We start from the raw sequence: 16,541 nt of genomic DNA, 5'->3' as shown, positions 1-16,541 counted from the left end.
ACATTTCTCAGTCACATGCACACAGCACACTGCTTACTGAAGGGCCATTGAGGCCACACCCCCTGCATGCACTTGCATTCTCCCATAACATGCAAAGAAAAATTCTTGAAACTAGTAAATCAGATATCTAAATGTAAGCTAGCACTATTTCATTGAAAATTTATGAGGCTAGCTATCATAGCTAGCTCAAGCTGTGATGCGCTTTCTTCTACATTCTGCTTATCATACAGAATTACTGTACACCCAAAAGTTTGGACACATGACTATTTTTTAATGTCTCTTATTGCATTTATTTAACCAAAAATCCTTCAGAAATCATTAATATTAGTAGGATTTTTCATTAAATAAATCCACGGCTTGATAAGCGCAAGTATCAAGATTCTTCAAAATTTGTATTACCTTGCATGCATGTCTTAGCCTGGGATTCCCCATGCTAGACTTGGAGCGTGAATAAAATTGCGCGCAAGGCAGCATGGGGAAACCCAGGCTAAGACATGCATGCAAGGTATTAGGTAATACAAAAACCATGGACCAAATTTTTCCCTGAAATAGGGATCCACAGCACGGGGAGCGGGCAGCAAGACAATGACGACGTCATTCGTAAACCATGCCTCAAATACGAGAAAATGAGCATGTGGTTCCCAGACCACGTCTCATTCTCTATGACACTGGTCATGTTTGTATATGATATAATTCCTATAAATTTCCATAAAAAACATTTAATTTAGAATATGCATATGCAGATTAAGTTCCCATGGAAAGTTTCTGGAAATTTACTGGAAACGTCTCACCCTTTTGCAACCTTAATCTTGCAGCCCTAATGGTTTCCTACACTGTAAAAAATACTTTGCTGCCTTAAAATTTTTTGTTAAATCAACTCAGATTTACAAGTCATGTCAACAAAGATGAGTTGTCACAACTTATAAAATATAGTTGAGAAAAGTCATCTCTAGTCAAGATAAATAATAGTAAGTTGAAATGACTTGTAAATCTGAGTTGATTCAACAAAAAATTTTAAGGCAGCAAATTATTTTTTACAGTGTACCTATTATTAGGGGTGTAAATGAAACAGTTCATTACGATTCGATACAAAATCGATTTTCTCCACCAGCAATGCGATCGCGATTAAATCCAATTCGGTTAATTTATCTATATTTTATATTACGTGCCTAGTTAAGCAGTTACATTTTTACTTACAAATGCAACCAAAATATATAACATGAATATTTAATTAAACTCTTTGAAAATAGCACAATCTCTGTCCCAATTGGAACATTTACAACAACAAACTAACAAAAATATTAATAAAGTAGGGATTCACCGATATGGAAATTTTGGCCGATAACGATAACTCTTTAAATTTGGGGGCCGATAACCGATATATATAGGCCCATAAATATTCATATTATTTTCACAATGAAAAACTTGCAGACCGCGGACATCTTTTCTTTGCTCTAGACTAGCATACTTTTCTTAAGCTCGCAACACGTGTCATCTTCGTGCTATGTCACAGAAAGCACCAATCAAAACTCCACATGGCCAGCAATGAGCAAGTGAAGTGGTTCAACAAACCAAAATAATCCATAATTTATCGGCTTTCATTTATCGGCCTAATTTTGCTATCAGACCGATAACCGTTAATATTAAAAATAAGCAGTTATCGGCCGATAACGATATGTCGGCCGATATATCGTGCATCCCTATAATAAAGACACCTCAAATCGATTTTATTATGTGTGGAATCGATGCATCGGATCGTTAGAAATAAAATCGATGTATTGTTACACCCCTACCTATTATCCATATTATCGTAACATAACATTCATAAAATTAATGTTTAAAAACATCCCTTCTCATTTATAAATGTATCACAGCTTGAATTTCGGCATGTTTTAAACATTTCTGCAGCAACATTTTTCTGTAAACATTTATTCACTATAAATTTTACATCATTTACATTTATGCATTTGCAGACGCTTTTAATCAAAGCGAATTACAGTGCATCACAAGATATACTTTTTATCAACGTGTGTTCCCTGGGTTTGAACCCATGACCTTTTGCACTGCTGTTAACGCAATGCTCTACCACTAAGCTATACAGGAGCACTTGAAGGTTGATCCACACATTATCATATAAACATGTTTGTCTTTCCAACTGTTTTTCATAATATTCACTACCATGTACTCTCTTTTTCTCTCAGTTTAAACGCGCAGTGGGTTGCGTATAAAGGTGCCGCAATTCTTGCCTACTTCTTAACTTGGGCTGCTGCGTGCACCTATTAAAAGTTGGAAAGCATTAATTCAACTCGTGAATGGCATCACAGGTCTGTGCAACAAGCAATCTGCGAGAAAACTATTTTAATGAATTTATTATCACTAAAGCATGCACCACTGGAGAGATAGTTTTGAAACTCTGTTAATACAACACCTTAGACATGAAAGACATTAGCAGCAATAAAAGTGTTTGTCTAATAAAAAGAGACCTATTAAAACAAACCATTTATAGCACTTGTCACATTTATAATCTGCATCGCAAGAAACTGTCTGTGATCTTCAGGTATCTTCTCTGACTGCACGTCTATGTATATTAATACTTACATTGTCTTTCAAATACCTTATGTATTATTTTATCTACCTTTAATACAGTTTAATGTAGCTTTAATGTTAAAGATTGAACATTTTTAGAGACAAGGCTTCGTCTTATCAGGGTACACAAGTTAGTTTTGCAACAGGTAGGTCTATAAACATACTTTTCAATTTTAACATTTATTTGACATGTTTGAGAAGTTTTCACCATCTGCTTGTGGTTGTACTGCTCATTTGAATGTAAGATTTATTATAAATATGCATTACGCATTAATGTATGTCTTTGTATTTTGCTGTAAATGCCAATTTACAATTTTCTCTGCGACTTTGATTACAGAAGAGGTTTGTGATTATTGCTGCTAAATGCCAATTAAAAAAAGTTAACAAGGTTTTCACTTTACAGGTTTTCACGTGATACATTTTAGTGTACAAAATATAATTGTGTTAAAATTCTTGAGAGTTTTGCCACTCTTTAATGAATCAAGATTAAATCAGTTGATATATTTAGTGCATTTTCACTGCGAATTTAAACTGCCTATATTTAATACAACTGGTTTCATCAGACTGCTGGAAAATAAGTGAGAGATTGAAAACTATGTATTTTAAAAAGTTGTTTTTTTAACAGTTGTAGACCATGGGCCCTATCATACACCCAGCGCAATGCGCGACGCAAGTGTCTTTTGCTAGTTTCAACCCAGCGCAATTATCGTTTTTACGTTTAGCGCCACTTTGTTTAAATAGCAAATGCATTTGCGCCCAACGTTGCGCCCATGGGCGTTCTGTTCTGAAAATGAGGTGTGTTCAGACGCATTGTTGACGCGTTGCTATTTTGAGGCAACTAAAATAGACTACGCCATTGATCAACTAAAACCTGGTCTAAAGTCTAAGGCATAATAGTGTTTTTGTTATTAAATGAGCACGAAGCAAGTGTATTTTGCTAGTTTCAACTCGGCGCAATTATCATTTTCACGTTTTGCACCACGTTGTTTAAATAGCAAATGCATTTGCGCCCATTGTTGCGCCCATGGGTGTTCTGGTCTAAAAACAAGATGTGTTCAGGCGCATTGTTGGAGCGTTGATATTTTAAGGCAACTAAAATAGACTACGCCATTGACCAACAAAAACCTGGTCTAAAGTCTAAAGTCAATGGCACAATAGTGTTTTTGTTATTTAATGAGTGCGTTAGAAATATGCGCCTATAAACGGGACGACAAAGCGAGTTTGCTTATTACACACATGGATGCGCAGCAGCACAAAAACGCTTTTAAATATGAAATATTTAAAGTAGTGATGCACCAATGTATCGCCACCGATATTAATCGGCCGATATTTGATGAATTTGAAACCATCGGCATATCGGCAATAGCACGAGAAAGGCCGATACCGATTGTTTATTAATTCACTGCATAAAGAAATCCATTATATGTAAAAAATGAGTTAATGTTGTTAATAAAATAAATGCTGAATAGCTAAAACCACCTTTGAAGGTTGTCATGCTGTCTTATTATATTTGTTTTAGCTTAATTTGTGCCTCTCTTATTATGTTGGTCAGTTGAATGTTAATTAGATTCAATCCATGTTCAGTAAAAATAATTTGATGCAGAAATAAACTAGCAATAGACCAACTGTATAGTATTGTATACAAGTGTTTAATATATCGGTATCGGCCAGAAGTTGTCTGTTTAAATCGGTATCGGCCCAAAACCTATCGGTGCATCCCCAATTCAAAGAATTGAAATGTAAACGATTATTATTGAGTCTCTTGGATATAAATGAGCACCGATTATGAGACTTAGAAGGCGTAAAGAGCTGCTTCACCTGTAACCTAGCACGTAACGTAGCACTTTTCTAAGCGGATTTAAAAGAGGAACTATATTTTATGGCGTGATAGCACTTTTGGGAGTACTTCGACTCGCCTGAAAAATCCGCTCCCCTTCTCACTCTCATAATGGGAGAGGGAGGGTGTTACTGCGCCGAGTCGAGGTGCTCCCAAGGGTGCTATTGCGCCATACAATATAGTTCATCTTTTAAATCCGCTTAGAAAAGCGCTACGTTTTATTTTGTACCACCAAACTTGCTCGTATAACTACTCGTCTTAAATAGGAAAAACGTTGATGTGTTTGGTCACTTCTAACTTTATCTCTAAATGGTACCATTGAATGAATGGGGCTAAGCTAAATGCTATCGAAGCGTCGCAGCGCGCTCCAGCGCTTACGTGCACGCACACAGATGATAGAGGGATGTATCAACAATTCTTAGTTAAGGTAATAACATATTTTAATATTGAAAATGAGTAGACTATTCCTTTAACAACAAAAGCTGGGGCATTACCCTTTCAAAAGGTACACATTTGTACTTAATACCTCAAAGGAACATATCAGTACCTCGAATGTACAGATCTGTAGCTTAATGGCAAATATTAGGACCCATTCAAAGTGCCAGACAGCTTTTTTACCTTTATATTTCCGAATGTGTGGTCTACATCTGTACCATGCAAGTGGTGTGATATCTATTCAAAAACACTCCCACAAAATGAGCTTTCCAATAAATGTGCCAAACCTAATATATCAACTCAAAAAGATTAGGAAATGTTTTAAGAGTGCAAAGAAACCCAAGATGTACCAAGCAAGCAACCACACAAATGTCCTACTTCTGCACATAGCATAATATCATCAAGTCTATAGTTTTGTGAGTTTTCATATGATTTATGAGTAAAGGTTTTACATAGTTTAAACTCTAAAAAAATGTATACTTCATATGCAAATATTACCATAGGCTATGGAGTTTATAATAACATTCGGTCTGGCTCGGTAAGAGTTTGAAAACACTGACAAAAGTAATAACGCTACTAAAGAGATAATAAGCACTGCAAGGAACTGTATGTAAATCCCTAAAACGCTTGCCATTTTAAACCAATAATATTCAAATTAAGAGAGAGGAAATAGTTTCATAATAATTCAGGGTTTTCCAAATCATAAAAATTTAATTAGTGCCAGCTATTTAACAATGGTGCTACACATCAGGACCCGCGGATTAATCTTCATTTAATAGCACAAAGACCCCGAGGACATTAATCACCAGATCACCAGTGTATAAAATCATCTTCAGGAAACACAGGGTCATGTAACTGATATGAGATTTCAGCTGGTTAAAGGGCCGTTATGTGATTTACACATGGATGCAAAACTGAGATGCTGGGGAAAAGTAATGAAACATATAGCACAGATTATAAACTAAATATACATGACTTGATTTCAACGATTGACTGATGGATTTTAAGCGTATAGGTGAGGACAGATTGACGGCCTGATCTCACAAGAACGGATTTTAACAAGTGGGTTAATTCAGTGGTTCTCAAAGTTTTTTGGCGTGCAGCGCCTCTTCTGTACGAAGCATCCCTTTGCGGCCCCCCCTTCCAAGAAAATGTATGACATAAAACATCATAAAACTTAACATTTTACAAACCTTGAATGGGTCTATAGGTCATGTATCATTGTGTCCAACATACATGAGATACAAAAACCTACCTAAAGTATTAGGCTAGTACTAAAAATATTTTTTGTTACACATTAAAAAGCAAAGCACATCAGCTTTCTAACATTTCCTTTAAAATCCCCATGCATGCTTTCAGGGAATCCCATGTTGAGCTCATAATCTAAGCCCATATCGGTCACAGCGAATGAGGGGGGTTTAATGGCAAACAAATCACAGCGTATCACATGAGAGGAAGACAGGAAAAAAAAAGCGAAACCATATGGCAGATTTTGACACATTTGGATTTACAGGGATTCATTCAGCTAAAAACCGAAGTGAACTGCAGTGCGGTACAGAGAGGAGGAAAATGAGCAAGTGCCATTATCACATTGACTGTTAAAGTAGCTATATCTGAAATAAACATTAAAGGTTTTTGATAAATGTTTCACAATTATATTTATGGGGGACCAAAAATCATAATTGTGAGTATTAAGAACAAGTGGGTGATTCTCGCAAATTAGACTTATGAGGTGTCATGAAACATTTTGATAAAAAAATAAATGCAAAGTAAGAGTGTCAAAATAAGAAGCATGCAGTTACAAACATCTCTTCATGTACTATTTTGCACATAATTTTAAATGACATCATACAAAACAATTTTGTTGTTTTTTCCACATTTAATGGGAAAATTTTCATTACCGCAACGTGTCCATGAATGGATTTGTGCTCTTTAACATGGAAATATTTATAATTAAAAAATCTAATAAATAAATGTTATACTATATGTGCATGTTATACTATAAACATTTACAGTAAAGAAACATGTGGTATTTGGTGATCATTGGTAAATGTAGAGACAATAATAAGGTATACAAATGTGTCCAAGAAAAATTTTCTCATCCTCCGCAACAATTTTCAATCATTGATTAAGCCCTCAAGGAACTAACATTTTCAAAAAAAAAAGATTTGTTGGAAGGGACATAATTGACTGTGACACTCAAGATGGCTACCAGGTAAGCAGTTCTTATTTTTCTCTCCGGATAAAAGTTGAAATTCTGTTTGTCATAGTGCCTAGACAACTTTTTAGTTCTCATTACCGAAACATGAGTTTGTAAATGCACATATATTGTGTAATATCATGTTGCGGTAATGATATATTTTTTTTTAATCCTCTAAAAATAATGGTTATAGTAAGTTCAGACCTTAATCTTATATGTGCCAAAAAATGGCTTCAATAGCTTTTAAAAAAAATCTGATGCTGGACACCTTTTCAGTAGTCTGGATTTCGTGAGAATCACCCAAGTCTGTAAGATGAAAAAATGGTCAACGCAAACCAAATTATTTCTGTTAGACAAAAATCCTGAATTGGAATAAAATAAAAAAATTATTAATGCAGAAGTCTAATCCAAATAGATCTTGACGTTGATGTAAACTTGTATCGTGAGCATTTTTTAAACATTGCCATTTAATTCCCACCTCTGCCACGTACATGGCCACAAATGTACCGAACACGATTTCCATTAAATCAGTCCAATGTTGAAGTCAGAACTGGGATAAGCTACAAATGTAATCTATATGCCGTTTGACAGAATGGGAATTCCTGGGGTTTTAATGCACGGCTACGACAGACTTCCCAGATGTCAGAATATTTTTCGGCACAGAAACATGACATAAATGCCGTGCGTTCTTAACTCTTGACTTTGAACAAAATCCGTCAGAAATGAAAAGTATTATATCTGTGACATTATATAGTGCTACCTTTTTATAAGGGTCTTACATAGACACTTCAATGCTTCTATGTAAATGTAGTGAAAACCTTGTATTAGCTGTTCAAGGAGAATCAATAGGATTTTTGTGTCATCTGTGAAAAGAACAAATTAGTTCCTTGGTTGTGCAGTAGTGAGACATTTACACTATTAATAAACTCTGCTAAGCCTTCATCAGAAATCTCTCCAGCAGAAATGTATATTTCAGTGAATTGCTAAATATTTCATGTGAAATTAAAAGTTAAACGCATTTGATACGGCATCCAAACCATAGCAAAGTTAAATGCGTATTTTACACATCTGTAGTTCGGTTTGAAGAGCATTGCAATAGTAACGCAAAGGTAATTTGATTCCTTAAATTATCTAAAAGGGGACATTTTTTTAAAAGTCAAATAAATCTTTGGTGTCCCCAGTGTACATATGTGAATATAGATATAGATAATTTATTATAACATGTTAACATTGCCACTTTATAGGTGTGAGCAAAAAAATTTGGGTGTGTCATTTATCATGCAAATGAGCTGATCTCTGCACTAAATAGCAGTGCTGTGGTTGGATTGTGTGCAGATTTAGGGGCCGTATTATCCCTTTCTGACATCACAAGGACAGCCAAATTTCACTGACCTATTTTTTCACATGCTTGCATCTACTAGGTAGATCTTTTTCACATTTTCTAGGTTGATCGAAGCACTGGGGAGCCAATTATAGCATTTAAACATGAAAAAATTCAGATTTTCATAATATGTTCTCTTTAAATTAGTCCTGCATGATATTGAGGTGTATATAGCCGTGGGAAAGGGTGCCTAAAATAGTTTTACTTTTGGAAAAAAAGCTTTGCATGTTCTGCAATGTGACTACTGCAAATGCACGCATTGTGGTGTCGATGCTTAAACTTTATATTGTGCAAACCTATATTAAATGCGCTGTCGCATTGGGTTCGTCAAATGTGTAAACTACTTGATTATTTATAAAAACCTTTAGATTTTTTTCTACACAACAAGTATGCAGTCTCTTACTCTTTAAATAAGAAAAAAAGATCCATATGTAATTCATTGTTTTTTTGTATTATATTTTAATATTTTTTGCAATGGTCAAAAAGAATGCAACTTGAATCAATGCACATTCTTGCAGCCTACATGCCAATTAAATCTGCTGGAAACTGTCGTCAGATAGCTTTAGACGCTTCTTTAACAACCTCTTCACTTGGGGGTGGATGTTGAAGAGCTGCTAGAAACGTTTTAAAGTCACTCCGAATACATGCCGAAACATTTTCAAACCACATGAAGCAAAGTGTGCAATTATAAACAAAAAATTATCTTGCGATATGTAGTCTATGCGCTGGTGACTGTGACATTGGAATGTATAAAATGTGTTAAATGTCAAAGAAAATCCAAAATAGCACTGTACTTAAATGAGAGGTTTCAAGGGACATAATTGGCCATAAGATTGTTGCTGATCTGTGAAATGAAGGATGCATAAGGAAGCTTTCGATGAGAGAGGGGGAGGTAGATGATGACTTGAGACAGAAATAAAAAGTGACATTTTTCCTGATGGTAATGGTTCTCACAGCAAGCAGCTCTGACCTTCAGTTTTGTTTGAATTTGTGACTCTCTCATGCATGACACCAAATGTCCGCTGACAAATCCTTAGGAAAGGAATACAGGATAGCCAAACTATCTGACCTATTTGGTCCATATGTGTCTGAGCTATTTAACCTATTCACTGCTAAAACCTATGTTATTTCAGAATAAATACCCTTATCTCCTGAGGGTTTTCAGAAAAAATACTAAGAACTGTCAACGTCTACCAAAAACTTAATATCTAAGCCTCTGTAGCACTTAGAAACATGAAATAAAAGTATCCGGCGGTAGATGTAAAGTTTCGGCGGGCAGCATCAGGCGCAAATGGGTTAAATAAACAGAAAACAAAGGGAATTTCTAAGCAAAAAACATCATTACAACACAAGATTTAACTAAATGAAGAATTGATATATAAATTGAGCTTAATTGTGAGATTTAAAACACTTAAAAAGAAAGAAATTTTATAGCATAGCTCCGAAGTATAGCGATTTCATAACATCCAGAGTTACCTACAATATACATAATAGTCTTTGTAAACACTAAATGCAATTTAATATTAAACAAACTAAAAATGATGTAATTTTAGCCTCAAATTAACTGGTTTGCACAGATTCAATTCTTGTTTATAAGCATTGGTTAGTTAACTTGCAACATAGGTATGCAGGAGAGCATGAAGTTCAAATTTTGAAACTTTGACCCCTGAAAAAGTTTAAGGAAATGATTTATGACCGTTCCTTGAGTGTTATCAACAGAACAAGAAAGCAAAATCTTGGTGACTCAACTTTTAAATGTATACGTTTGTTTTGTCTTAATGTGCAATAAAAGCTATATGAAGAGTTGCATAATATTAGCTGTCATTACGAATTTAACAAGACCAATCCTAAATTATTCAGCATGTATTTCTTTAAACACATTAACAATTTATTTCTCAAAGGGTTGCAAAATTCTGGGAATTTTGGAAACTTTTCATGGAAATTACTTGGGAATATATGCACTCTAAGAAATATTGGGTTGTTTTTAACCCATGGCTGGGTAACTATAGGACAGAACACATTTCTGGGTTAAAATGACCCAAATAATGGGTTGTTTAACCCAACTGCTGAGTTATTCTTAATCAACCATGTTGAAACAACCCAGCAGATGGGTTAAAACAACCCATTATTTGGGTCATTTTAACCCAGAAATGTGTTCTGTCCTATAGTTACCCAGCCCTGGGTTAAAAACAACCCAATATTTTTATAGTGTGGGAATTGATGAAGATAAGTCAGATGTTGAGGAATCTAGTGTTTCCCTAAATTCCTTAATTTTCCAACTTGGAATATTTCCAAGATTCCTTAGCTTTCAACCCCTAATTTCTTAAGAGAGGCAATTAAAAAACATCTGCACAGTCTGATATAAAAGGCACAAGAGATTAAATATGTTTGTGATTTAAAATACGCACCAAAATTATTTAAAGAGATTGGGCAATTAAATCATCATCAAAAAACTGTAAAAATGTTATTAATTGAAAGTGAAATAAAAAATTAGACACTTTTATATCACAGTTAACTTAAAATATATATATTAACGCAATAAACTCGATGTCAATTATCTATCATATTTTGATACAGAAAAGTCCATTGAACCCAATATGTGCACACCCAACCCAACTCAATGCCTTTACTTCCTGAAACTGGCCTTTGATACAGATGGGACCACAGCAAGAGGGGATTACTGAATTCAAAGGGCAGATATCAATGACTTATGCCATATCCGACAATAAAAACCATCTTTGTCATAGTCAAAATAGATTTGAGTGTATCATACATATATAATGCAGAGCATTAAATTGTTTGACATGTTATTCAAACAGAATATCAAGGGTAAAAGCTTTACTGTCTCTAGTGATTTACTTCTGTATGCCACAACTCATATATCCTAAGAATCATTAATTCAGCATTACGGACTTTTTGTGACTATTTTGCAATAGCTGAAATGTAAATTGTAGCGGTCGAAAGAGTAACATTTAACCTACACAAAATCTGCAGCAGATACCAAAAGCCAAGGGTTTGCTGTCTGACATTAAAAAAAGATACAAACAAACCGAGGTTTGAAAAAAAAACTCAACTCGAGGTTCAGACTCAACAGATAATCTCCCAATAACGAATTGAAGCGATTAAACAAAGCTAATTAATGCTGTCCGATTGAACGGGGGAGGGGCAAGAAAACATTTTTGGAAGATTTTTGGAAATGGTAAACTAGTAAATAACATATAAAATGACACTTGTGTGCTCTCGAGTCCGAATTCAAGCAAGATAATTTCGTTGTTTACTCTTCATTTACGTCCGCTTGCTTCAAAACGAGCGATCGATTGATATCGCAAAATATCAAACGGACTACAAAATCAGCGTTAATTTTTCCACATAAGCTTAAAATAAAGACATTACACAAAAGTGTTTCACGTAACGAGACCCCCAGGCCCCGATAACAACTGGCCAATATGCGCAGTGTCATTTTCTTTGTCAACCCCCCACCTTCCCCTAAAATACAAAATTATTTTCTGACATTTCCCCATTGCAGCAATGCGCGCTCCCCCAGCGCCGATCATTTGAGGGGAGGGAGAAGAACGCGCACAGTAGAACATCAGCATGACAGCGGGGCGGGGACGCGCACAGCCTTCCCCCATCCCCAAATAATACAGTAGCCTACAATAAAACAGGGAGCGCGCACACTGGCAAAACGAACGCGTTTGATTGGCCGCTGTACAATTCCCTCTGTACACGTAACACGCCCTGCTTACAATAAATAAACATCGCCCAAAATTTCCTAAAAAATGCAACTTAACGGAACAATGTCGGGTAAATAAACGAACAGCCACATGAAGATGTCAAGACACACGCGCGCACCCACTACTAGCAATATTCGTTAAAATAACAGGCGCGTAACTAAACTCATAACTGCGATTTTTGATAACGTCCAGCGGGCGCGAGCGGCTATCGGAAAAAAAATCGCTGCGAGACAAAAACGCCGCTTCGCTCGCTGCGAAAGGCAACAGATTTAAACCAAATACAGACATTTAACCAACATCTGAAGGGTCACCGTACACGTATGCATGTTAGGTTAAACGAGCTTACCTACACAGTGAATGAGTTTATGCCGCCACGAGTCAAGTTCCTGCCGAAAGCCGCGCCTCTCGATCGTGCATTGCTGCCTTCTGCACAGACTCGCCATTTTCTATCGGCCCCTCCCGCGGGCGCGCAGCCGCGCACCTTCTGCAGGGAGCTTCCCATTGCCGACGTCATCAATACTCATCCCTCTCTCACTGTGGGTTGGGCACGAGTGTGGAGGTCTTCAATGCTGCAGCATGTCCCTCCCATTTCCAAATATTATTAGCCTATGCCTAAGGTCTTTTGGTTGCTTTAGTATATATTTTTTCTCTAAAGGATTCAACGATCATGTCATAAGAATCCTTCATATAGAAGAATCATTTTATAGACAAGCCAAAATTACCTAAACAAAAACAGACCCTACTCATATGAAATTATTTGAAAGACAGTCTACCGTACTAAATATGATAGATTTTTATATATTTATATTTTATGATACCAGATGATTAGATATGATCATATTTGGTAACCCTTTTAATAGTGTCATATAATAATCCAATATAAAAGTGTTAATATCAAATATATAATAATAATAATAATAATAATAATATGTATTATTATAATGTTGTGATCAAACTTTTTACATTTTTTCTATTGTAATTGTATTGTATTGTTAATGGAGTTTTGTTTAAATGCCTAATTTAATTTAAAAAAAAAAAAGAAAAATCGATTAATATTTAAAGGACCCCCAGTAATACCACTGTGAACCCTCTGTTAAAGACCTAATTTATTAGGCAACTAAAGCACTGCACTTGTTTCTAGCTTTTAGAAACAAGTGCAGTGCTTTAGTTGCCTAATAAATTAGGTCTTTAACATTAAGTATCGAATAATTAACTTTGCGCTTAAGGTGATTCCATGTAGTAAACTAGAATTTCTTTGTCATGTTTTTAACCTAGTAATATAAAAGAAAAAGTGTAGTTAAGGTAAGGTAAATAAAGGAATTGAAAAGTGAAAATTGAGTCAGGGTTGTTTTTGTACAGGTTGACACAAATGTCCTTGTGCTATGTTGTGAAACTGTATTAGGATGGCAAGCGAAAAGAAAGGCAAGTGAAATAAATAAAAAAGTATATAAAATGTTTCTTTATACCTGAAGATGGTGTAGCATTGCAAAATGGCATGCCAGCATACCCGTAGACCTACCTAAAGAAATAATTTAATAAAAAATAAAAAAACATGTTGTAATTATTTATATGTTGTTAAACATTTTAACATTTTCATACCTTAAACAAAAAAATATATTTAAAGTAGGGTTGTCAAAAGATTTATCGTGATTATTTGCATACAAAATAAAAGTTTGTGTTTGCATAATATATTTGCGTTTGTATTGTGTGTGATTATTATATAAACACACACATACATTTAAGAAATTTAAGAAACATGTTATGCAAAAACAACCTTTTTTTCCAATGCGATTAATCACGATTAGTCTTTTAACAGTCCTTATTTATAGCATAATTCACACCATCTGGAAAGGCCAGCACTGGAAAAAAAATATTGACCCTAATTATCATTTTTTTGTTTTAATAAAAAAATATTTAGTGGTTTCTTGATGTATCACGTCACGTGTGTTTTCAACCTATCAACCTATGTAAACTGACTATTTAATCAACACTCAAAAAATGAAATGTTGGGTTTAATTAAAAATATTATGTCAACAGGTTCCACACAATTTGTTTAAGTAATCTCAACAAACAATAATTTAGTTTATTTTACAAAAGAAGTTAAAGTTAACTTAACAAACCTTAGTAGAGTCAACAAATAAAAACTGAGTTACTGTACATGAAAAATGTAATTAATGATGAAACAAAATTTGAATAATGCCATATTAGAAACGCCAGCCCTTTTATTTAAAATTTAAGTCCACTTGCAATGTAACATTCCAAACTGTTTGTTTGTTTTGTTCTAAAATATATTAGAACAAGTTAATTGACTAATATTTGGCCACTTAGTACTCACGTAGCTATCTAATGGTGCTACACTTCTGCAAGAGGGTGCCAGAACAAAAATTACCCATAATACACTGCAAAATCCTCAGCCAATGAGATACAGAAGGCTGTATTGGTTTTATTAATCTGTTACTCTTATGCAACAATGTTATGTCGGCTGAACAAATCATTTTTAAGTAAAGCTGACAAGACACACTTTTTTGTTGAATGAACTATATTAAATTAAGTTCACTTTGTTAAATAGATTTTTTTAAGTTATCACAACATGAAAGAATTATGCAAACGTGAAATTTTATTTTTTTTGAGTGAATACTGCTCAAACTGGGCGGGGATTTCCTGTTCCTAGCATACTTTGCTTGAGACTGAATAATGAGAAATATCAAAGGGTTATTTTATGCCTCTTTAATAAAGATAACAAAAGAGGGGACTTAGCATGTTGTTATTGTTGTATGCTGTTTTGTTGTTGGGTTCCCAAGTACAGCATTTGCTTAGGATGAGAACATTGACGTGTATCAGTTTTTTAGTATTGTTTTGATCAGAAATCAAGTGTAAATGCGTTGATTTGAAAGCATTTACTTTGCAATTGTTTATCAGCTTCTGTTTCAGTTGAGTGTAAGTTATGGTTAGCTCGCTAATGTGTGTTGTTGCTGTAGTAACTAACTTTATAAATATAAATAACTTTATATTTCTACATTTAAGTAGAACTAACGTGATTACAGATAAAAGTGAATTTAACTCATTTTTACTCTGATCAACTCAATTTAATCGTTCTATTTAAAACAATTAATTAAGTTTAACTACAGTACTGTGCAAATTTCCTAGGCCAACACGGTCCATCCATATTTATTTTTCAATCTATTTTATTAAGATACAAACAAAAAATACAGGAAATATTTACAAAAAAATAAATTTTCGGGACGAAATGTCTTCTTTAGGCATCGTCAGTGTTAAGTGTGGTCTCTCTTGGCACTAAACACATCTTGAGCGTTTTTGAGCAGAATGAAGTAAAAAGACTAATTTCTTTAAAATTTAAAAATTAGAATTTACTTTCATTTAGGTTTAAGAGAGTTTCCTGCTATAAGTGGAAAGGGAGTTTACCTTAAAAACTACCTGACACATCAGTTTACATTTTTATACAGTTTTTAATACTATATACATATTTCCTGTATTTTCTAGATGTATATATTCTATTAAAGAGACTGAGAAACAATTATATATGATCACTATAACATTGCAAAAACAACAAATCTAATTCTGGCATGGTGACTTTTGCACAAATGCATATATTTAATTTTAGATAATTTCATTGCATGCAACAACTCACTTGGGCAAATTCAATGAATCATTTTATTTTCAGTTCAGCTATAAAGAAGCTAAATTGACCATACCACCATTGTCACTTTATTGCTGATTTGAAATAACTTATAAAACTTTTTTTGTCTTTTTTAGACCTACACTGTAAATCTTCCTTGTTGCACTTAACATTTTTAAGTTTAATCAACTTGAATTACTTACATTTATTAATTAACAAAAATAATTAAAACTTTCTTGACTAGTGAGGAGTTGCCTTAAATTATAAAAATAAAGTTAAAATAACTTAATAATTAAACTTAATTTTTATAATTTATAGCAACTCCTCACTAGCAAAGAAAGTTCAAATTAATTGCAATATCAAGTTGATTAAACTTAAAATTTCAAATGCAGCAAGGAATTTTACAGTGTATGTAGATGGCACACCTACACAGGCGGCATCTCATCTTGATTCCCAGCTCGCTATGAATCATGAATCAGTAATGAACACAAATAAGGGGCACTGGCAAAGATCTTGATGCACTAAACATCTGCAACACAATTACAAGGTCTTTAAATACACTGCAGGTGGTATTTATCATTGTATAAAAGACATCATTGGCTGTGTAAATGTCACAAAACTGTGCGTTGTATGAATGAGAACATGAATAAACGAAAAAAAATTGGATGTATGCAGGCCGAATGGCCAAATAGTTGGCGGGTGCGCAGTGGCTTCATTTAAGTCAAACCTTC

At 34.3% G+C, this 16,541-nt stretch overlaps 1 protein-coding gene across 2 annotated transcripts in view; it reads right to left on the bottom strand.

The window, feature by feature from the left end:
* Window positions 1-12,674, bottom strand: part of lcor (ligand dependent nuclear receptor corepressor) — a 56,370-nt gene extending 43,696 nt beyond the window's left edge. For both annotated transcript variants that reach the window (XM_055216744.2, XM_055216745.2), the window contains exon 1: window positions 12,520-12,674. In XM_055216744.2, the coding sequence (XP_055072719.1) occupies window positions 12,520-12,616 (97 nt within the window). In that variant the 5' untranslated portion in view covers window positions 12,617-12,674. The remainder of the gene's footprint in view (window positions 1-12,519) is intronic.
* Between the last annotated feature and the right edge of the window lie 3,867 nt (window positions 12,675-16,541).

Source organism: Misgurnus anguillicaudatus, chromosome 23 (genome assembly GCF_027580225.2).
Source record: "Misgurnus anguillicaudatus chromosome 23, ASM2758022v2, whole genome shotgun sequence".
NCBI lineage: Eukaryota > Metazoa > Chordata > Actinopteri > Cypriniformes > Cobitidae > Misgurnus > Misgurnus anguillicaudatus.
The sequence above is the reverse complement of the archived record's forward strand: the minus strand, read 5'-3'. Positions and strand labels throughout refer to the sequence as shown.